The 25,010-nt window shown below is 38.3% G+C and overlaps 1 protein-coding gene across 2 annotated transcripts in view; it reads left to right on the top strand.

The window, feature by feature from the left end:
- RORB (RAR related orphan receptor B) overlaps positions 1–25,010 on the top strand; it is a 187,130-nt gene that overhangs the window by 137,937 nt on the left and 24,183 nt on the right. For both annotated transcript variants that reach the window (XM_024555525.3, XM_024555515.3), the window contains exons 4-6: positions 6,169–6,558; positions 23,059–23,180; positions 24,152–24,284. In XM_024555525.3, the coding sequence (XP_024411293.1) occupies positions 6,169–6,558; positions 23,059–23,180; positions 24,152–24,284 (645 nt within the window). The remainder of the gene's footprint in view (positions 1–6,168; positions 6,559–23,058; positions 23,181–24,151; positions 24,285–25,010) is intronic.

Here is a 25,010-nt window from a genome sequence, read left to right as displayed (position 1 = left end):
TATAAACGTGTTGTGCATGAAAGTACACCTGTGAGATAAATCTAGAAGAAAAAGAAGAAGAATATGACTTGAGCCCTTTAGTTTACAGGTAATTTCTAAAGATGAAAAGATGTAAGTTTCCCAAATTTTTCTATTTATTGTCTAAATGATGTTTTGTTTGTTTATTTGTTTTTCTAGACTTGCTAACCATATAAATTTACTCTTAGGGTAAATTTATAGCACTGTGTACTTCCACATAATTAAAGTGAAGAATTGGAGGATGGGAGTTAAGATTTATTTAGTAAAATTTTAAGGGAATTTGAGTTAATAATTTTGTACTTTGTTTCTACAATATAAGAGGCAGCATATTAATTGGCAGCATTTGAAAAGCCACATTAATAATTGCTCAAAGAGAATAAGCCAATGGTATTTGTCTTTATTACTTCTTCCAATAAAGTGTATTACTTTATTTTTTATTATTATCTTCCAATTCATTATTTCCAATAAAAGGAAATCTCTCTTTTGGGAGTGCAGCTCTTGTGGGTCTGTGATGGTGAACAGAATCAGGAGCAAAGGATGGGTTTATGGTCCCAGGCAGAATCAGTGACATCAGCCCACAAAAGAATGTTGTCTGAATCCCAAGACATAAAAGAAATGTGTTGAAGGAGGAGAAGCACTCAATGAATAGAGCCACATTCTGTTTTGAAAGGGAAGAAATTTACTGCAGCATATAAATCCCTATGCAAGTAAAAGCAATACACTGTCTGAGAATGCTGGGGATTAAGGATATGGTCCATCTTAATATTCGGTCCAGAGACCATCCTGAGGCTGCCAGGAACATCCTCCAAAATGCTTCCTGAGCATGTCTGTCAAACAAATAATAAGAAGTGCTCAAGAATGGGTGTGGTGGTTGGGAATAAGGACAAGGGGCTCAAGCAGAAGGAAAAAGAAAAGATTCTTTCCAAGGGAAAACAAATTTTTCTTTACTACGTTATATACTGCAAGTTTGGTCTGAACCTTGATTATAAAGGATACTTTATACCAAATAAATCATACTAACACCAGGGAAGGTAAATAAGTTTTCATCTCCTGTTAATAAGTAATGCCTAATGTGTGGTATTAAAGAACTGGAACACCCTAAAATTATCATTGATTAGCTATTTCTAGTAAGGACACAAGAAAGAAAGATGGCGTTTCTCCTGTTGCTAATTTACTATAACTGCCTCTACTAATTAAACAAATATTTTTAAAGTGTTTTAGCAGTAGTGCCGGTAGCTAGGGTAAACCGTTCTCACACATAATTTCTTTCTACGTACATTATGCCCTCCTTCCCTCAGACATAAGTAGCATCTTCATTTTGATATTTGCATTTTCTTTCTGTCAAGTATGCCTGGCTCTGAGGATGCTTACTCCAGCATACCTGGTTACTAAAATAACATGGTGCTAGTAGATAGCTTGATTTAACTGTGGAAATCACTAACTAGACTTTCATTCTCTCCTGAATCGCCACTTCTATAGTGGTTTATTAGCCATGACAAATAGAGGAACAGACGACAAGCTTGGCAATAACAAATTTGTTCAAATTTAGCTCAGGCAAAGACTTAAAGATCAAATCTGCTGGGAATACATACGCATGTGTTTGTGTGTATAATAGGGTGAAGGTATGCATGTATATGTGTGTGTGAATTAATACCTTGTGTACACCCACTGCATCTTCTCCACTATCTTATTTCTTTTTGCTTTTAACTGGACCCTTCAAAAATGTTAGTTGCAGGAATCTTCAATGTAAACTGTTCCCAACTGTACAACCACAAAAAAACAAACCAACCAAAAGGAAGATGTTTGGCCTCAGTAAGAAGATATTGGGGTCTGACAAGAAAACACAGCACCTGCCCTTCAGTAACCAAGTATGTGTCCTGTCAGGGGCGCGCCTCTGTGAAAAAATAGAAGCCGCCCTGCAAAGACAGGCTCCACAGACGGGCTTCTCACTCAGAATGGCATTACTCAGTCTGGTTTTCAAGTGTCATTACTTAAACCTAAAAAGTTAGTTAGAATTAAGTAAAGTTTGAAATTCAGTTTTTAAGTCACACTAGTTATATTTCAAGTGCTCGATGGCCACATGTGGCCTGTGGCCATCCTGCTGGAAAGCACAGGGGACATTCTGTCATCACTGGAGTTTCTGTTGGGTGACACTTGAGGAGGAGGATCAGGTAAAATATTTTTAAATTATGAATATGCTTGAATAGATTGGATCAGATTTTTTTCCTACAAAGCTGAGAGCACTATTTAATATAAAGGCACATCCCTGAAATTTAAGAGTTAAATGAAGACCAGTTTCCTTGGTGAGCAGCAAGATGTAAACATGGAGAAATTTACAGCCAAAAATAGTAAGAGAAAATAATTTCCAAAATAACTATAGAAAGTCATAGATGATAGTTCTGCAAATGGGTTATCTCAAAGCCAAAAACAAGCATCTAGCTGCCACATGGTGGTAAGTAGAAGTCTTTGAAGAAGCAGTGACTTTGTCTCATTGTTATCCCCAAAACTTTCATTTCATTTAGAATCCCACAATCCAAATAACTATGAAAAGATTTTCAGTATTTTGTGTAAAACTGTTCTTTACTAGTGTGGGATCAAAATGAGGGTTAAGAGCTTATCATGAGCAAATACCATCATCACTGAATATTTATAAAGCACTTGCAATGTATACAGTATTGTGCTCGTTTCTTTGAGAGCTTGCAGTTTAACAAGAGACTGCCTCTATACTCAAGTGAATCTCATTAACAGCATAATGCAAGTCTGAGAGGGGCAAACACTTAAAGTATGTGCCATTCTGATTAATGGTTAGTGGTAAGAAGAATGCTAATATTTGAAAATATAATAGTAATACAGCCTTTGCTGAAATAAACCTGTGAATACAACAAATGTACATACCTTGTATTTACAAAGAGTGACAAGGAATTATTTATATGTTAGGAAAGTTATAACTTTCAACAAACCTACTGAACATTTATTTTTGCCATGTACCATAATTTTCCCCCAAATACATCACCACATTTATTATAGGAAGGGGCATAAAACTGAAACACTGACTCATCAGTATTTCTGAAATAAATGGAAAATTCATTTTAAAATAGTATTATAGTAATTGTCAGTAAAGTCCGTGATTTAGAATGAGGCTGATAATTCCAAAAGATAGTGAGGCTTAAAGTTGTTTCTCTGAAAATATTTCAGTTTGCTCAGTGACCTGGTAAGTTAATTTCTTGGAAAAGACATAATTATTCACCACTGAGTTTTCAGATGTTCACTGGGGCACAGGTCTTGACAGCATACTTATTGGACATCGTTAGCTTTGATTTTGAGATCTATGGTTAACAGCATACTTGTGAACTTAAAATTGTTAAATACAGTGTCTTGAATGGGCTTATTGATTCATCTGCCATCAACTACAGGTAAGTCTGTGCCTCTGTGGATTATAGATGGCCCTGCCTGGGAAGACTGAGGTGGCTTGGCTCTACTGCACACATCTTACCCTCCAGCAGGCTAGGTTAGGCATGGCCTTTTCACGGTGAGATGCTCCATCTCACAAGCACTTTGCAAGCCTCTGTTTGTGTCACGTACATCAGTATCCCGTTGGCCCAGAGCAGGCCATATGTCCCTGAGTCAGGGAGTGGGGTAAGAATGCCCACACAGATGACAGGGCACTGCAAATTTACATGGGGGAGAACATGGGAATAGGTAAGAGAAATCGGGGTCATTAATAAAATCAATCCACCACTATGTGTATTTCACCTAAATACAGTGCATAGAAATCTAAAACAAGGATTGAGTGGAAAGGAATTTAAAAAGAGGCATCTCATTTCTATCTTGATGTTAGAAGAGTTTCTCATCAATTTTTCTCTCAGTATAAATTTTAAACAAATGCAAAACTATTCTATTAAAGTAAGTCAAAAAGTAGATATACTCAAGCTGAAACAAAAGTCTTAATCTAGTTGTGGCTTGCATGGCTCAGTGGATTAACTGCTGGCCTGTGAATCAAAGGGTAACTGGTTTGATTCCCAATCAGGGCTCATGCCTGGGTTGAGGGCCAGGTCCCCGGTTGGGGGCACATGAGAGACAACCACACAATGATGTTTCTCTCCCTCCCTTTTTCCTTCCCTTCCCCTCTCTCTAAAAATAAAGAAAGAAAATCTTTTTTTTAAAATCTTAATCTATAGCAACAGATACAAATTTGGTTTTCAGCACCAGAGCTCTGTAACAAAGAGCTGTTCTAAGCCTATACGAATGCAAGAGAGGGTCAGCAAATGAGAAGCATGTCACATCACTTTCTTGAGGGGGGAGGGACATTCTTTCTAAACCCAAATGTACTGTGATTTATTTTTAAACAAAATCTTATCTTAGACAAAATTTTTTTCTACTGGAGAAGTATGTGTAGTAAATTATCTATAAAGGTATAGCATAAAGGCACAGAGAACCGTTTCCATAAAAGTTACTATAGAATTCTGTCTGTGAACAAACTACAAATACCACAGCAATTAGTAATCAAATAAATTTGTCTTTGAGAAGCTGAGTCTAATAAAGACAGTGTCTCCACAAACAAAGTTAAACACAACGATCTAAATGATTCAAGACCCTGTAGAAACAACAGCTGAGATGGAAAGAGAAATTTGGTATGAATTAACCAGATCAATTGTCTTCATTCAGAAAAACTACTAGATAATTACCACTTTGTTCTCCAACTTAGGCAGCATCAGAAAGCAAGAACATAGGCTTTTAAGAAGAACTAACGAGGAAGAGGAAGAGTTTCGGCTGCTCTAAGTGTCCTCACATCCACTATCGAACAGGCAGGAAGGAGGAAATGGCATATCCAACACCTGGAAGTGTGTGCAGCTACCCAGAACTTAATCACGTAGCCACATCCCGCAGGAACAGAGGCTGGGAAATGTGGTCTCCATTTTGAACAGCTGATACTTGATAAAATGTGGTGGCTCTGTAACCAATGAAAAGAGAAAATGAATATTGAAGGAACATTGGGGGTGAAACGGCAGCTCTTTCACAGAAGGGTCCTCTTCTGTGGGCCTTTCATGCGGGAGAGTTCGTCAGCACTTCACCATTTGGTTATTCTCAGAAGTTATACTCATCAACCCCAACGACTAAATCAGGGATTGAACCCGATTCCATTCTCCACTTTATTCTTTCTATGTTCTCTGAGCTCCCAACAACAACAGGTGTTAGGACGAGTGTCACAAAAGAAAAGGAAACAGAAACTTAGAGGGGAACCTCCAAGTTTGTCATAGTTCCCACTATGAGTTGAATGACATACTGCTTGACGATTCAGGCACGGTGGCCCCTTGACTCAGGATTTTCACACCCTAAAATGGGACTTGACAGCTTGTGAGAAAAAAATGTCACTATCCTTAGCAGTCCAGGAGATGAAGCTCTGTAAGTTAAGAAACCATCCATTCAAGTGAAAGAATCCTCATATTACTCTATGACCACTTAGAGAGCCCGTTCCTCCTTTTAACTGTGAATGGCTAAGGATTTTGCCAGAAGAGATGGGCTAGAAAACTTAGGGGTGGCAGAATGAAGAGGAGGAGTCACTTGCATTGAATATACAAAATTGCTATTTTCCAAAGATCCTTTTCATTTGATCCCAAAAGCCAACTGAAAGCAAATGTGTGGTTTACTTAAAATTGGGTTTACCACCCTGCCTCACGTCCTTGTTCTTACCCAACACACTACTTAGAAAATAGTGAAATAATAAGGTCCTATCCAACAATCTAGTAATCCTAATGTTTAGGAGGGGAAGCTAAAATGAGTTTCGGTTGACATTTTAATAAGAGGTACTATTTGGTCATTTTTGGTTTGTTATGATTTTTTTCCAACAAGTAAAAAGATAACAAGGAAATATGCTTCCTAAATTCATGGCCACAAAAAATACATAAACTTTCCCAAATTTCTTCCTAGCTTAGATTTCGTTCTCACTGTGCACCTAAACCAGTACAGAATCCCATGAATATAAACTTTTGCCAAATGCGGAGTGCAAATGACTGAGCTCGTGGGCTATGGTATAGTAGGAGTTTGTGCATTTGATGTTGAGGGGACAACCATCCATGACACCTTGGACTTGAGATGGTTAATGAGAATGATAACCGCAAGTGCTGTTTTCTGCTTTTCTCTCTGACCCAGCTGTGAAGTTCGGGAGGATGTCCAAGAAGCAAAGGGACAGCCTGTATGCGGAAGTGCAGAAGCATCAGCAGCGGCTGCAGGAGCAGCGACAGCAGCAGAGTGGGGAGGCGGAAGCCCTGGCCAGGGTGTACAGCAGCAGCCTCAGCAACCTGAACAACGAAGCTGGCGGCACTTACGCCAACGGACACGTCATCGACCTGCCCAAGTCTGAGGGTTACTACAACGTGGATTCCGGCCAGCCATCCCCTGATCAGTCAGGACTTGACATGACTGGAATCAAACAGATAAAACAAGAACCCATCTATGACCTCACCTCCGTACCCAACTTGTTTACCTATAGCTCTTTCAACAACGGGCAGTTAGCACCAGGGATAACAATGACTGAAATCGGTAAGTGGAAGTGTCCTCCCAGCTCAATTTTGGAAATTCTGCTTTGAAGCTGCCTTGGTCCTATTTTGTACGGTCATTATCTTAGTCTATGTTGAATTACTTGCATTCATGCCTTCTAGTGAAAAAAACTAATTGACTTTAAAATATATTCTAATAAATGTCATTGTTCCCTGGCCCAATAAAAGTTTGTCTCAAGCAAAAGAGAAAGAAATTATAAATAGAAAGATGCTATCTATAAAGAACAGACACTATCTGTTAAATTTGGGTTCATCACTGAAAGAAAAATGTTATGGGTATAAACAGGAAATTTTTAGCAAGGATTCAAAGTGGTGCTATTTAATGTGAAATAACTAAGGGATATCGAAATAATATATAGTAATTTAATGAACGAGGCTCCAACTCTCCCTCTCAGATAACTGGGGACAAACTGTAAGCAAATGGTACCTCAATTTTCTTCTTAGTAAAGTCAGAGGGGTAGACCAGAATACCTCTAAGCCTTTTGTAAACCTGAATTGAAGAATTCTACATGGGAATAGAGTCTGAGTTACTGGTAAGGAGAGAGTGTAGTCTGGAATGTTGCAGGACTTAAGAGCAACAAATAAACTCTTAAGGCTAGACCCAGACATGACTGCATCAGCAACCCAATCCTTTTTCTGCCGTGATGTCCTCTGATTCCTAAGGAGTGGTGTTCCAGATGCCCTATCCTAGGATGCTGACCTGTTGCAAATGTGCTTTACCCTGTGAAATTCGGGAGCCTATTAAATGTTTAACCTGTTGATTTCATTAACTTATTGCCATAAAAATGTTGATGTAGAGTTGCATGTAAACAGTAGCCTAGAAGGGCTAAAAGAACAATGACTGTGCCAGGCTTTGTTGCAGTATGCAGTGTGCTGGAGAAAGCAATGCAGAGCTCAGGAACCTTTGGGCTCCTCACATCCCACCCTGTTTGATGGCAGAGCAAGAGTGTTTAAGAACTGGGACACCTGAGTTCAAACCCGACTTTGTGGCTTACTATTTAAGCTGGAGCAGGTTTCTAAATCCCAGTTTACTCATATATTTTTTTGATTGTTCATCTTTAAAAAGAGAAAAGTATTAGTTCATAGAGCACATGGTTGTTGTAAGAATTAAACGAGTTAATACTTGAAAAACAAGAGCAATGTTCGGAACTCAGCCAGTGCCCAATAACTCTTGGCTGATACTGCTTATATACCATGTGCTCAGGCACCTTCTCTGTCTACATTGTGAGTAGGAGCCTAAAGCCTACGAGAGTTTTAAATAAAGTTGATGTGAACACTTAGTGAAGTACATGCCATATGTGTCTTGGCTACTTCCACCATCTGGCTGAGGAAGAAGCAATGTTACACAGTTACAAAACCTGAAACATTTTTTCTCTCTTTTTAGCAATTTAGGATGTGAGAGTGAGTAAAGAAGTTGTTGACAAAATATCTGTAACAACATTCACATCTGAGAGACATAGGAACCTGAACAGCAGCTATAATACAAAAATATTTATAATTATTGCTATCCTTAACCGTGCTTTTTAACTACATCACAGGCACTTCACATACAATGAATTTTCACGAGCATCTTATAAGTGAAAATATTTTTCCCATTTTACAGATGAGGAAACAGAGGCTTAGAGATGTCTTATGGCCTTCCCAAGGTCCTTTGGTTACTAAGTGATAGAGCGAAGCTCCACCCCAGACAGTCCGATTCCAGAGTCCTTTCGCTGTGCTACTTGTTGTGGGTTTAAAATCCACAGACTACATTGTCAACCAATAGGGACAGTCCTTATAAGTGAAGTCACTTAATCTTTCCCAGAGAACATGTCACAAAAAAGAAGAAAAGAAATCAGAATAATTTTTCACTTTTGTCCCACTTAATATCTAAGTGCAAGAGACTGCTATTGATTTGGAACATGTGTTTAAAACCTAATTTAACAAAACTCACAATTGCTTGGCAATCTTCTACCCCATACCCAAAAAATAAAGACTTATAAGAATTCAAAAATCAGTTTCTTTGTAATTTAGAATCACTAAGAAGTATGGGAAAAAATACAGTCAAAGCCATTGGTCTGGTAACCTTAGGCAAGTCACTTTTCCTCTCTGGCCTTCCGTCTATTCATCTCTGAACTGATGCCTTTGAATTAGATTATTTCAAAATTCATCCAGGTTTCCTATACAGTGATAAAATGAACTAACCCAAAGTGGGTTAGTAACCCAAAATGAACTAATATATATATTTTTTTATTTTTTCAAGATACCATTAGTCTTTAGAATATCTCCAGATATTCCCTGAACTTTGGAAACTTCTTCCATCAGATGTCTAGGGATGCTATGAGATTATCTTGCTAGCGCTCCCATATTTAGCATTCTCTGACGCCTAAGTATTGACTCAGTTCACATTTTGTTAAGACAGCAATGCCATCTAGTGGACACAACTTCTTCTATGGGTGTCAAATGTAGGTACCCATGACAAGCCACAATAATGGGACACGCTATTCTTTCCTGCACAATCTAAAAAATTGCCACTTATTTCACTAGAACACTAAGTCCATCACAGTACCATTGGGTGAGAAGGCATCAGAGGTACGGCATTGGTGGTTAAGAACTCTCGTTCTGGAGTCAGATTGCCTGAGTTCAAAACCTGGTGGGCCTTCTCCCTGAAGCAATTTACCTAACCTCTGGGTCTCAGTTGTAAGCCTGGGACCATAATAGTCCCTACCTGAGTGTGTTGACTAAATGATTTAATATTTTCAAATTCTTAAGACAACTTCTGTCATGCATAAGCCTTATTATTGTTAACATAGCTGGTATTATAATGTTATCAATTTCATTATCACTCAATAACATTGCTACTTATTACGGGTCATATAATTACCCTCCATTGAGCACCAACATCATGTTGAGCGATGTCCTATATTTAATTCTCACAACAATCTTATTATGCCTGTTATAGAAGCATGTATATCTATCTTACAGATTGAAAAATTGAGGTTACAGTTACAAAATTTGTAAAAAGCAAAGTAAGCATGTAAGCCCAAGTCTGAATAACATCAAAACCCGTCCTTTTAACCACCATGCTATCTTCTCTCCCGTCAGCACAGGGAGCCCATGAGCTAATTGGCATTCCCACCACAAAACACGTTTGGTGTTTGTTGCCCGCCTGAAGCCCTGCCAGGTGCTCCAGAGAAGCTTACAGTGAGAGCTCGCTGACATTCTGGCTCGACTTGGCTAATGGGCATCCGCACTAACGTGGCCAGTGGCAAGCTGTCGTAGTGAGAATCCTCTGCGGACAAACCACAAAATCTCAGTTTGGCACCTTTTTCATTGGGTGAATGCAAGGCTATATCACACTAAGGAATTTTTTAGCATCACTCTTGGCTACTAAAAGGCCTGATCTGCTCCCTCTGGTTTCTGAGAGAACAATGAAGTGTGTACAATCAGGTCATTATTCTGGTATTGGGTCATCTTAACAGGAGGGGTATTTGTAATCACTTTTTGGATTACTCCATGTAATTATGCTCTTACAATTTGGAAACTTTCAATACATACATGTTTAAGAACCACAAAACAGCTACGTAAGTAACAGCATGAAGACCCCCAAAAGTCAGTTACATGAACGTTATCAAAGTCAAGAATATTCCCCTAGAAAAACCAAACCTGTCTTTCTAAAAGTGCACCCAAGAAACTACAGACTTTCTAGGTTATGAACCTAATAATAATACCTTCTGTATGGAGAAAAATGTAGAAAGACTTTTCATGTATGTTGGCCAATTTGAGCCTCACGCCAGGGCGTTCAGGTGGACAGTGAAGAAGTCATCCAATTGTGCAGTGAAGACATGAAGATTTATTTTGAGGAAATGAAGGCTCAAAACAGGGAAGCAATTTTCCCAGACCACAGAGTTAGTTAAGTGGGGGAGCCTACATTCTAACGTGGTATCATTCTACTGTCTTAGACTGCCAAGCATTCTTCCAGAAGCATATTTTTGAGATATGCCAGGCACTCAAGGCAAGCAGACCATGGTTCCTGACCTCACGATGTAGGACCCAGACAGGAAAATAAGTAATTGCAACTCAGTGTTATATAAGCCCCAGGCATGATGGTATCACAAACTCTCCCACAGATGAGGGAGACGGGGGCTATTGCTTACTCTGAGCCACATCTCTTATGAGGAATAATTTTTCCGCATAGTTTTGGAAATAGAAAACAAACAGAAAAATATTTTTTTAATTTTAATTTTTTATTGTTATTCAATTACAGTTGTGTGCCTTTTCTCCCCATCCCTCCACCCCACCCCAGCTGAACCCCCCTCCCTCCCCCACCTCCACCCTCCCCCTTGATTTTGTCCATGTGTCCTTTATAGTAGTTCCTGTAACAAACAGAAAAATATTAAGCATTTCAAGAATTATATCTTTGGGTTTCTCAAAATCGCATAGGACAAAAAGACATGAAATAAGAGAAAGGCAAAAGTAAGCTTCAAATTCATATTTAGGCAGCAGTACTAACTGGGTTTAGCTGGAATTTTCCTTCAAGATGGCATGGTGGATGTGTTGTATCTCTGGCAATAAAACTTTGCAATCGTTGGTGGCAGGGAGAGGAGTCTGGCTAAAGGATACCTCGCAAATAAGCAGGGAAGGAAACTGGAAGCTCATGTTTTTGGTCCCCCACAATGGCCTTCAGATGGGTTGGGAGATTCTGCAGGACTAATACTCTTAATAAAAAGCTCATTTATGCTCAGGGATGACTGACAATGCATCTGAGAGGTATCAGACAAGACAATTCCAACTGCCAAACAGCATGCTTTTTAAAACAGAAAGAAAAAAATCCATTAAATTAGCTGCGATGCTAATGGAATAAATTGCCTTTTACACACATCCCCTGAGTTTGCTGTTCTATACTAATTTTCTCTCCAGGTAAAGACAATGAAATATAAATTCATTGATTTCTCCTATCTTAAAAATAGATTTACTTTCATATTCCTTTTGTGTTCTATTTATGGATCCTGGAATTTTAAGCATCAAAAATAGAAATTAGAAAACTCACCTGTCACCAGAGCTGAGTATTAAATAGTTAGAGGGGGTTACAAAGGGGGATTAGCCTAGAACTGATCTAGTCCCTCTAATGTACTACTTTATTTTATCGAGTCTATATAGAAACACAACGATAGGACTAATCCTGTTTTATTGTGGGGAATTCTACAAAAGTTGGTGGTATTTTAATTGGTACTTATTAAGAAGCCCAAGTAGGTGCTGTGGTCTTAAGGTAGCACCTTTAATGACATGCTTCTACACATAAGTATTTTATAACTGCTTTAACCTGTCTATGCATATTTATATGTATATTAGATATGTATATTATAGCTATGTATATTAGATATGTATAGTTAAATTCTATACATGTTAACTATGTATAGAGATGGATCTATACAGAGTTCAGTCTTCATTCAGAGATGGCACAGAGAATAGGACTTAACTCTAGCTCCGTACTTTCTATGTCCTCTGATTGCGCCTGTACCCAACATAGGTAGGCATTTGATTTAGGAGCAACTGCCTAGTTAGTCCCTAGAATGAACCAAAGTAGGCTAAACTGTGAGAAAAGTCATTAAGGCGGTAGAGGGAAGGGAAAATCCACTGTCTTTAGTTCTTCCTTTCTTGCTTGGAGGGACAACATCTGGTGAACCGCCACTGTGGTCTAACACCCACTCCCACGCTCAGGCTCCGCCCCTGTCACAGGCCCTCTGCAGGCAGTTAGGAAAAGTACCTTGAAATGGAGAGTCCTGACTGCACGTACAGCCCATACGAACTTGTTCAAAGTTAATTCAGCTGTCTGAGGCTCAGTATCTTCATCTAGAGAATAAGGTGGTTGAACTAAAGGACTTTGAAGGATTATTGTTCTGTCACCTCCTGATGGGAGCTTTGACCATATGAACAAATATTCCCTTTGTTACAGCCATTTCCAAGAAGAAGGATATAGTGGAAAGGAGTGGATTTGCAGGCAACCAGCCAATCCTGAAGGAGGCTGAAGCACTTGCCTATGGCAGTAGCCAGTCATGCCTCCCTCCCAAGGAGCAGGACCACATTCAAGACTTTCCATGGGGTAGAATGACCCAGTCAATTATACAGTTAATAACCACAATCAAATCAGAATTGTGTACCAGCCTCCTTTTTCCAAACACCAACTTGAAAACAAGCAAGTAAATAAATAAATACAAGATATCTGATTAACATGAGAATCAAGGACAATCAGAGGCAGCTCAAGGAGAGGGTGGTGGCTGATCCCAATTTCTCAAGTTCATGTACAATCAATGTAAAGAATGAGCTACTGCTCGGATATAGCTTCAGGAACCAGCCTTAGACCCGGACCTACTCAGGTCACTTTGGTCCCTGAAAAGGGACTTACTTGACTCCTCCAAAATGTTAACACTACCTTGTTCTTTGCCATCCATAGAATATCTCTCAAGAGGTTGTTATTTCCAGAATCCTGCTTTCTATCTTAAAAAAATAATTCCCCAAGTACAGGGACTAGGCTAATCAACTTGAGTACAGGTCCATGGCCATGAATTATTCTAGAGCATCCTGACACAAAGAACACTAGAGTTCTTTTCTGGAGTCATTCAAATTCATATCTTTCTAGATATCCTTTAATAACCTCATGAAGACAGTCTAAAAATCACCTAGTAATCTGTTGTGATAACCTACTGTCATGCTCAGGCAGTGACTGCCCACAACTAGAGTAAATGGCATGATGCAAACAAAAGCACCTTGTGACCAGCAAGGCTCTAAACAAATATGAAGATGCAATACACACACATACATGTTCAATGAAGTACTTACACACAAATGTTTATAGTACTTGTGTACATATTGGTCTCTCCATGTTTGTACCTCTGTTCACACAGCTTTGCTAATGTGCTAGCATTGGTTAGGTTAGATAAATCTTCTAAATCACCTTTGTATTTTGAGTTGAAATTGGGCAAAATTAATCTCCCTCAGTAGACTTCCTATAGAGATACTAGCTTGAGATTAATTTTTTTACTCAGAATTTAGAACTTCTTAAGAAGGTTCTAAAATCCAACTATCACCCCCCCCAAAAAAAAGCTATTGAGAAGCTATTGGAAAAGCAATTCCATTTTATACACTCGATTTTAAAAGCCATAGTAGATATGAACTATTTTGCAGTAAGGAGGAAGAAAGAAGATTTCATGAGGTTCTGCCGGAGACTTTTCAAGAGAGGGAATGTTTGTACCTATAAAGTAGCTTCTGAAACAGCCCCTACTGTTGAACAGCACTTAAGTCGGTGCAAGCTTTGACACTGGCTCTTTGGAAAAAGCTCTAAATCGCTTTTCTACTGATTGGGTGGACGTGTTCTGCCTTAGCCTCAATGTTAAGCACCTATTTGGGGAAGTGCTATCTAGGGTTAATATACTACATGGGTCCTGGGACACAGAAATGTCCACTGACGACCAGGTTGCAGGAAGTCAACACTTTAGTGTTATTAGCACAGTATACAACCAATTTATCAGGCTCACTCTACCAACCAGTATAGGATTTATGTGGTGTTCACAAAATTGGGGAAACCTATGGGAAAGTCCCTAACTAAAAAGATTTTTGGTCTTTTAATAAAAGACTTTTATTTTATTTTAGATTATAAAGTTTCTTTTGGTAACATACCCTCAATACTGAGAAGGAAGAATTTACTATTTAAATTTAAACCATATTTATGAGGTCTATTATAGAACTGCTATTTGGTTTTCCAATAGGTTTATTCTAGGATAATTTCGTGCTAAACTATTTAGAAAGCACTTACTTTAAATTATTAGTCAATTAAATGTATTATTTAATTAATCAAGTTATTTTCAATATTTTAGATTAAATGTTAGAAAATGTGAAATTGTCTCCAAATATTTCCTCTGAATCAGTTCTTCCTAAAGGTCAGGAATACATTGACAAAATTTCCACAGAGTGGGTAAGGGAGGGGAGAAATTGCTTGTGTTCAAATTAACACTCAATCTATATGTCAACAAAATCCAAATAGTAACAGTCAATCCCAATGATGGCCCTGAGCACTTTTCATAATTAGGTTTTCATCATCTGTGACCCACTAACTGTGCTTTGGGTAGTGTGTGGAGGTGCAGTTTTTAAAAGAGAATAAGGAAATATTTTAAAGGGCTCTGGGTTATATGGTTTTTGTTTGTTCTATCAAGAATCTTAGAGTGCTTTTCGGACTGTGACCTGTTCTTGCAACCTCTGTAACTGGAAGACTTATACCCAATGAGTCAAAACAGAGAGGAATTCCTGGGCAGACCCTCAGACTCAAGTTGCCATGCTTCACACAGCGGCTTAGAAAACGTCACTGCTGCCAAATCCTTCCATAGATGGAAAATTAAACCCAAAGAAACTAAGACTTTAAGATGTTAAGTGACTTCCCATAGGGCACAAAATAAAAATCTGAGAAGGGACATATTGTCTTCCTCCATCTTACAACTCACCATTTCTAGGACATTAAATGAGTTGATCTTTGCTGATTGTTCTGTGAAGGAGGTCTTTTACTATGAAAGTTAATTTTGAAATGTAATGTTTTCATAATAGATTCTTTCTCAATTTTCTTAGTTTGAAGAAAGAGAACTGTAATTTCCCAAAAATTAGACATGCACTATTGCAATAAAACAAAACTCTTGTGATCTAAAACAGCTTTCCATTATTCAATTATTAAAAAGATGCCATCTTGTTCATTTGTTTTGCATCCTTCGCATAGACTCTGCTCAAACACAAATGCTAGGCAGAGTCTTTCAGTTTTTCTTTTTGCTTTACTTTCTGCTTTCTCACCTTCTACTAAAAGGCTCTTACCTAAGCTTTCTGAAATTTGAGAAAATATTAACCTTCTTATTAACTTGTTCATCAGCCTTTGCCCAGCTATTTTATTACTTTATTAATCTGAATTTTTCATTGTTTTTCTCTATGTTTATATTTCATTGAACTGTATTTATCACATTTTCATTATTTTATATAGTTAATAAGATAATCTTATATTTTATTAATATATTTTATTGAAGAACTCTAAGAACATTTTGGGTCAGGTGTATATGAAGTAAAAAATAGCTATTTTATTCTCTGACACAATAATTGCGAGTGGGTGAGAGGGACTGGAAGAGATTAGCTAAAGTACATGTGTGCACATACGCAAAGCCCATGGACGCAGACAACAATGTGGTGAAGGGCAGGGGCACACAGGGGAGGGCGACTTGGTGGAGGGGAGAAAAGGGGGAAAAACAGAGGATATCTGTAATAGTATCAAAAATAAAACCTAAAATAAAATAAAATAACCATGAGAAAAAAATAGAATTTTTTATGTAAAGGAGACCCAAAGCTACCCTAAATCATCGGTGAAAGTAATGAATCATTGGACCATGAAACTAAGCCAACAAATGAAGTATATAGGTTATTTTGACCCCAACTCTTTCTTAAAAGAATTTGAAGAACTTAAATGCTAAAAGACTACTTTCCTATTGAGGCTGAGGGTTACTAAGAGATGACTGTTTTAAGCTTAAGTGTTACTGATGTTTTTATGCTGACAGCACAATTCTATTTTTGCTAAAAAAAAGGAAAATAATAATGATCTCTAAATAGAGATTAGAAAAATCAGAAAGGTCTTGAAATTGACATTGTCCTCTCTGACATTGTCATCTATTATACCCTAACCAGTAGACTTGTTCTATTTAATGATAGAAAACTTATAAAACTACTATTGTCAAAAAGACAAAATGCACAGTTGGTTAAATGTTTCACCTTTCAACCAGTTGTTCTAACATATTACAGTTTCTGCCTCAGAGCGTGGATTCTAAGGAATCTTGATATTCTGAAAACCTAATGCAGGCACTTAAAACTTGCCTTGAGCAAGTCTGTAGAGATATCCTGGCATTAATTCAAAATGAATCCCCTAAGAATTCCACTTTCACACTAGTAGTATAAACTAAACAGAGAACTGAGTGGTTCTCTAAATCCTTAAGGCAAGTGATAAATTAAAAATTCATTAATCACTTTGATTGAGGCTGAGATACAGTATTTTAAGAATACTTCCAAGTTAAAAAAAAAATCCCTTGTGGATAAAAATGAATAGGGGGTATATAGTTCACCAAGAAGAAATCATCATTTCTCATGAGAAAGAGAAAAAAAAAAGGAGGGGGAGGAGAAAGAATTAGGAAGTTCAATGCAACCCCCTCCAATGCTATATATAGCTTTAAGTCTCAGCTTTCTCACCTTGGTACCATCGGTGTTCTTGGTAATAACACTGAAAGCAGCAATTTTTAAAGATACACTCAACTTTCCTCGCTCTCCGAATGTGGGATTCTAATGAAATCACCTGGGCAATCCATGGCTTCCTGAGACACTGTAGCCTTTGGAGAGCGCCATTTGCTGAAATGTCTAGTGAGAGCTAAAATAAGCCCTTTTGGTGGAAAAAACTCGCTGAGTGGTTGAAATCAGAGCTGCAGAAGGTCACTTGCTATTTTAGTAGCTGCAAGCTGGTCCTCATTTTATAACATTACAGTTATAAACAAGAAGTTGTCACCTTGCTTGTCAGTTTACTTATATCTCACTGAAATAAGCAGATGTTGCTTCTTTTTCTACATGGAATTAGGTACTTTGGATGACTTGTTTCCAAACTTTGCTTAGTATGTGGACCAATACATAAGAAAAGTTATTATTCATATATTTCTTTAAGCACTACTTTATAATATTATTTTTATGTTGTCTGATATGATTGACCTTTAAAACTCCATTTACCAGTGTGAACTTCATCGTATACATCTCAACCATCTGTAAATGCCTTAAGGGGGATTTCATTCCCACTTATTTGATTTATTCAATAGATCACAATGAAGATTAATGAGGATGGGGGAGGAGTGTGGAAGTCCTTTACAGTTTCAGAGAATAGAGACCCACTTAACTTCCAGAATTATTTAGATACAGTCCATTTGGAAATGGAGGTAGGAAGTCAATTTCAGCCTCAGGGCCCTATAACTTTTTGCACACACTATTAACAATTACCATCAATTTTATTCCAGTTTTCCCTTCAAAACTTTAACTTCTCTTTTCTTATTGCCCACATTTTAACTGGATTTAAGATTATAGTTCTAGAGAAGTGTGACAATTTTAACAACATGTAAGTTGTTTTAAATCAAAAATGATAAAGCATCATGGGTATGTAAAGTATGCCATAGGGAATATAATCAATAATAGTATGGTGTCAGGTGGGTACTGGATAAATCAGGGAGAACACTTTGTAAAGTACATGATTGTCTAGCCAATGTGCTGTACACCTGAAACTATTACAAAGTAATATTGAAAAAATTATAAAGCATATTTCCCTATATCAATTATTTTTAAATCTATTTTTATTGAGGTATTGATTGACATTAAAAAGCTGTACATATTTAATGTAAGCAATTTAATAAGACTGGTAATAAATATATACCCATGAAACCATCAGCAGTCTCTATGCCATGAACGTGCATCTATATCAACTATTTTAAAGACTTCTGGGATGAGTCTTACTTGAATCCCACATTTCATTTCCATCTCATAAAGAAAGTTACTTAATATGACATGAAGTTCCAAATTTTATGTAGTGGGTATAGGCCTTGGGTTCCATCCAGTAAGCCTTCCTTCGAGAAAGGTGTCGGGGTCAAAGTCTAAAATCAACACAGCAATTTCATTTTTTTTTTAAGTTATATACATCCACATAGGATGAACTACCAGAGAGAGAGTGAGAACAAGCTATTGTTCATCAAATGAACAAGTAGAAAATAAGGATCATTGACTTAATATCAATTTATAATTACATACCCAATTTTCCCTTGCCAGCATCAATAGTTACATTTTTTTCTCACCATGATTGAAAGAAGTGACTGGACTGAGCATATAAAACTGTTTTCCTCATTCTTTGATATCATTTTATTAACTTGAGCATCCACATACTCTTGGTGAGTTGGACAAAGCTCTGTCCCACTGAACATACACAGAATCTTAACTGCTGAGAACATGTTAATTGCATTTATTTTCCATTAAATCTCTAAATCCCTGATTTTAGGATGAGCAGAGTGTAGGGAGCAGAGTGTGAGCATTACCTCTGCAGGTGGTAGAATTTTCCATTAGTCAGTCATGTGGGCCCATTATCCCATCAAATGCATGCTGACTCATTCAACATGTGCCTACTGCAGCCCGAATTAAAGAATCCGGCAAAAACTGAGCTCTGAGAGCAACTGCAATCCAAGTCGGGAAACGGATGAAGGGAATGTGATTGCCCAGAAAGATTCCATATCCTCTGCTCTTTTACCTCATTCTCTTTGTCTGGATTTTCTCATGTGGTTTGGTCCCTGGAGATGATAGCGTTTACTATTACCTTTTCTATTTTTCCAGGCAAGGACTCTTGAAAGTTCCTTTGGCTCCCAGCAGGAACTTTGCATACTGTGTTCATTGTCTCCCCCTTTGTCCCTTTTTGAAATCTTTCTCCCCTTTTCACAACTGCAGACTCTCAGTTCAAGCAGACCATCTTCTCGGTTGTGCATCTTTCTGATCAACAGAATGAGCCCTCAGGCCCTGCTCCATGGGACCAAATCTAGCTTTACCTTGTGGTCTATTGACCTGAGCTTTGAGAGGGTCAAGTCGGGTTTTTGCACAACTCAGGTTTTTGCATGTGTGTCTACACTGCCAACTCACTGAAGGTAGTAGAAGGGGACTGGCTGCTTCTGCACTGTGTCAGAGCTTTCCTGGGTATTGACAAGTCTGTGTCAAAAAGAGATTTGCCTTGTATTTATCACCACAAGAGTGTGGGAAATAATTATGCAGGCTTGATGTTTAATTTCAAAGCCATTGTGAGTGCTTAGGCTTTAAAATCATTAAATGAAGGCCCAGTCTAACTTTCTAAACTCCTTTGGGAAATAAAGCAGAAAAAGGAAGGGAAGGGGGGAGGGAGGGAGGGAGGATATTTTCGACACCGTATTTAATAACTCAGCATTGTCTGAGCACCTACTCTATATTGAACGTTTTCTCTCTCTCCCCCTCTCTCTCACCCTTCCTCCCCCTTCCTCTCCCTCTCATTTGCAGTCCCTGTGTATCTCCTTCAGGACTGTCCTGAATCCAGCCCTTCTACTTCATCTCTGTTGTTCTTACCTAATCCAGAACCTTCTCAGATCTTGCCTGAATTTTCACAGCAGTTCAATGAATCTCACATACACTCTCACACCATCTAATCTTCACCATGACCAGGACCACCTTTCTAAAACAAAACCCATGCCCTGTCTGGTGTGGCTCAGTGGTTCAGCACCAGCCTGGGAATCAAAGGATCACCAGTTTGATTCCCAGTCTGGGGCACATGCCTGGATTTCAGACCAGGTCCCCAGTGCGGGATATGCGAGAGGCAACCACAAATTGATGTTTCTCTCCCTCTCTTTCTCTTTCCCTTCCCCTCTCTAAAAAATAAAATAAAATCTTTTTTAAAAAACTGGCAAACTTTAAAAAAAAAACCAATTATGTCACTCTGCTGCTTCACAGCTTCCACAAGCTCCCAGTCGCCTACAAGATAAAACCCAGATTCTTTTCTCAGCTCTCCAGTCTCTCGTCACAATTTCCATCCCTAGTTTTCAATCTCCTTATCCCTTCCATGCATGCTGTGTTGCAAACACCATAGACTTCTTGCTAGAAAAGACAGACTCAATTTCAAAACACCATTTGCTAGCTCTGTAAAAATGGGTCTAGACTTACATACTCTGAACCTCATTTTTTTCCTCAGCAAAGGGAAATTGGTTCTAGAAGGTAAGGGTTGTAAAGATGTAAAATATAATGTTAGAAATTACCAAGCGTATAGCTAGTTTTTCTACCTGTGCCTTTGAAATCATTCCCTCTACCTTAGGTTCATCTTCCTCTTTCCATGCGACAAACTCCCGCTCAGGCCCAGGTCAACCGGCGTCTTCTCCATGTTCTTCTCCTGCCTCCCCCAGATTGACTTCGACACTTTCTTCTTTGGGATCCCACAATAACTCAGGGCATTTGTTATATCATGATACAATGTGATATCATTGTAAGACCCTGAAAAGATTTTTTTAAAAAATCTGTACTTTAAACTGGTTTATAGTAGTTTCCCCAAAAATCATTTGTTGAATGAATGAATATGAAGGCACTATGCTGGACTCTGCAGTCTACTTCTTGAAGAGCTCACACTCTCAAAGGGCATGGAATAAACAGAATCTGCACAAATAACCACAGTGTGAGTCTGACTAGAATAACGGTTTAATTGGAGGTGGAATCAGAGTGTAATGGCAGCTGGCCCTTCTACCTAAGGACACAGAAGCAAGGAAGCCTTCACAGGAATGGACATCTGGGCTGAGCCCTAAAGCACGCATGCGGACTTAACTTCCGGTTTTGCTTAGCCTGCCCACCTGTCTATTATGCCCACTCATCCTCACCCCCCGAAACCCTAAGCTTTGGTGGCAGAGGGCTAGGGAATTCTAAAACTTTGTCTGACAGTTGCCAGGATGTGTCATAAAGGAACAGATAAAGAGTTGTTCACAATGCAATTTTGAGCAGCAATTGTGGTTTTGCCTATAAACCCTGAAGCCTGTAAATTACTGACAAATCAGCGTATCTTTGAAAATGAAAACAAACTATGCCAAGAAGATAAAGGTTTGAAAACTACAGAGCTATAAAAATCTATGTTTTCATTATATCCCGACTGAAGAAGAGATATGTGTTTTTTAGATCCCAAGTAATTAGACTGCCCAAGTGAACTTAAAAAAGGATGAGCCATGGCACACGAATCTATTTTAATATGATGTATAGTGAAGTTACTTCCTTTTTTGTAACATAGGAGGATATTCAGTAAAATTTTGAACATAGAATTTTTAAAGAAAGTATTTTGTAAGATAACAAGCAATGAAACTCTAGAGATGCTCAATGCTGCGTCCAATAGAACATAACTGTAATCATAAGTTAGCGTTTGTAGCACTTTCTAATACATCTACCACTGTATAGTTCTGATTGAGAAACTAGTAAATATGGAAATACCGTCCTTCAGTGTAACGGTGATTCCAACATTAAATTTCTCTGCTTTGTTTCCCTAATGACAACCTATATAAAATGTCCTAATAATGGTAATTTATTTATTCACTGTTTATAATGTGCCAGGCAATGGATTATATGAGATTTTTTTTTATTTGGGAAGTTCATTAGAAATTTAATAAGCTTAGATTTTTTTATTCTCTCCATTACTAAAACTCAATTCATTTTATACCATATATACCAGAAGCTTAGCAAAGTAAAAAGAAATTACCTAAGTACTGCTTTGGGTCATTTATCTTAGACAAATGAAAAATGGCTATTTAGGAGAAAAAAACTATCATAAAAGAAATTACATTTGAAATAATATTTCAAATGTAACCTGAAACACAAGAAAAATTCCATTTCTGTATAAGCCAAGACCAGTTCTCAGGCCAAAAATGAGCCGTCATCGTGCTGCTCGCACCCCACATGCAGAATCCGTGTGTGTCTTGGTTTCCTAGGACACCGCCTTGTTCTTGCGCTCCAGTAGCAGGTGGGGTCGTGGGGGCACCTCCTACTAGCTCTGTCCACTTCCAGGGGTTCATAGCAGGTTTCTAGGGAGAGCGCTTTTGTCTGGCTCTCTTGCTCGAATTTCATATCTCCAACCCCCAAATCATCAGTATTTAAGATACAACACCAAATAAAACTTATTTGGGATAAATGGCCCCAAAAGGCTGATTATGTTTGTTACAACTTTTTTATGAATGTAATTATTTCCTCTCTTTTAGCTCTTTTAAAGAAAAATGTCATCATAAAGAAAATTGGGAAGGAGAATAAAATGCCCCCTCGACCCAACTTCAATAATTATTAACTCATGAATCCTATTATTTCATCTCTAACCCCTCTCCTGTTATTAATTATGTAAGATGTCTGCATGGCTCCAAAGCCAAATCGACAAAAGTAATATCATCAGAGAACTCTAGCTGCTATCCCTGCCCCGCTACTCTGTTCCCCTTCCTCTACAGAAAACTATTTTTTTAGATTATTACTTAATTCTCCCTTTGTAAAAATATTAGCAGATACATTTATATTTTAATTCTCTCTTTCTTAGATAAACGATTTTCAAATAGTTTAAAATATTCGGACTGTAAATATTAAGATTGTTAGTGAAATTTTAAGCCAAAAGCAAGAGATGTGGTTATTTGTATTTATTTTTAAAATAACTAATTATTTGAACACTTTACAACTTGTAAGACCCAGGTGTGTGATCAGTCAGAGAAGGAAAAGGCAGTAGGTTTCAGAAGACTGAAAATTGAAAAAAAAAAAAAAAGGCAATAGGTTGTCTAATACAATAGGAGTACCTCCAAAAAGCATTCCCAGAGTAAACACATTAAGAGCAGGTTTCTTTGAGCAGAGTGGGTTTTCACTCACAGACCCTCAAACTGATTGGTATTCTTTCTCATAGATCGAATTGCACAGAACATCATTAAGTCACACTTGGAGACATGTCAGTACACCATGGAGGAGCTCCACCAGCTGGCGTGGCAGACCCACACCTATGAAGAAATTAAAGCGTATCAAAGCAAGGTACTCTGAAAAACTACAGGAAAGTTTTTCTGTGGCTTCGCTATTCTAGCTTTCTCAATCTCAGAAGAATTGACATTTTGGGCTGGACAGTTCTTTGCTATAGAGACTGTCCTAGGATTTTTAGGAAGTTTAGCAGCATCCCTGGTCTCTACCCACTAGACGCCAGTAACACCCCCTCACACATAATTATGACAAATCAACATGTCCTTGGGACTAAGACCCTAAGTTATAAGATCTGCCAATAAATGAAATTTTTTTAATATGTACCAATGTGTCTGTGTCTAAATATATGACTACAACACATATTGGAACAATTAAATCTTACCTCTTTTATATTAATAGACAAAAGCATAGTTATGGTCAATGAAAACCAGAATTAACACAGTTGGACTTATGATTCCCACTCCAAAGTAAATAACCCACAGATCAAAATACATTTCTGGGATTCTATGTTACTTAAGAGAGCAATTTGATTTGATATCTTCTCTCTTGAAATTCATTTTATTCCAAAAAACAACCTCTGTAGGTTCTGGGAAAAGAACACAAAATAAAAATATTACAAGTTTGTGGCCATCGGGTACACATGAAAACAACCTTATAAAAGCCTGCAAATGAAATTGGTATTCCTCCGCGCAGGAGTTTGTTTTTACCAAATGGACTAAGAGTTTGAGCTTATTTAGACAGGATGATAGAGGAAAAGGAGGGAAAAGAGTAAAGAAATTATAAATAATTATTTTTACATGCTTTCCATTACTCTAGCCACAGTTACTTTGATAATTTTGTGTATCGAGGTTCAGACACTTCAAAACAGTATCTTAGAAAATACTCCCCACCTCTTTTAAACGAATCAGGTGAATTCCCACCTTGGTCCCTAAGTGACAGGTGAGCACCAGTAGGGCAACCCCGAGCATTTCAATGACTCTCCAAGTTGTTCTTTGCTCCACGTGCACTCTGTCTGTTCTCTCTTGAAGTCCAGGGAAGCGCTATGGCAGCAGTGTGCCATCCAGATCACTCACGCCATCCAATACGTGGTCGAGTTTGCAAAGCGGATAACAGGCTTCATGGAACTCTGTCAGAATGATCAGATTCTACTTCTGAAGTCAGGTAAGCAAGGAGAAGATTCGTGGAGGGGGTCTGTTTTAGACCAGGATATGGTCGACCCTGATCTCAGTGTTGGTTCTAGAAAATCCTCCTTCCAGTAGCTCATTTTTACCACCCACACTGTCAGCCAACTCCCAAAGGAAACGCTCAGCAATAAAAATGCCCTGATACTCATTCAGTTCCCCTTTGAAGTCAAACACAATTTTGCTTATTGAAAGTGGAGCTATTAATTGCGAAGGTTGAGATACCCAGCCTGACAGGCAGTGCAAGTAATGAGCGTGTCAAGGTGTCTGAATTGCTGAGCTGGCTCTGAAATCTACTACTTGCCTTCTGTTGGGGTGGGGGGGCGGGTAAAAAAATCCGCGCGAGCTGCGCTTTGCCTCTGTGGTCATTTCCAATCGTTTTAATGAGGATAGCCTGCGGCCAGAATACACCGGAAGAAATCCCCCCCCCCCCCCCCCGCTCTCACCTTTCCCTCCCCCGTCTCTCACACACACTCTGACACACACCATTAGGGAGCGGCTCAAGAAACCGCACATGATTGACTTTGCAGATGCTTTTACCCAAACAGAAAAGAAAAAATATTTGTCTTTCTTGGCCTCATTTGAGAATAGAAGATAAGAACTACATGGTGTGTATGTTAACCTTCATGGCTCTGGGCCAGAGTAATAATAATAATATACTCCTGTGTATAATATCACACATAGACATGTTTATGTTTACCTATGA

The sequence above is a fragment of the Desmodus rotundus genome, chromosome 1 (genome assembly GCF_022682495.2).
Source record: "Desmodus rotundus isolate HL8 chromosome 1, HLdesRot8A.1, whole genome shotgun sequence".
Classification (NCBI taxonomy): Eukaryota; Metazoa; Chordata; class Mammalia; order Chiroptera; family Phyllostomidae; genus Desmodus; species Desmodus rotundus.
This window is presented reverse-complemented; position numbering and strand designations above follow the sequence as displayed.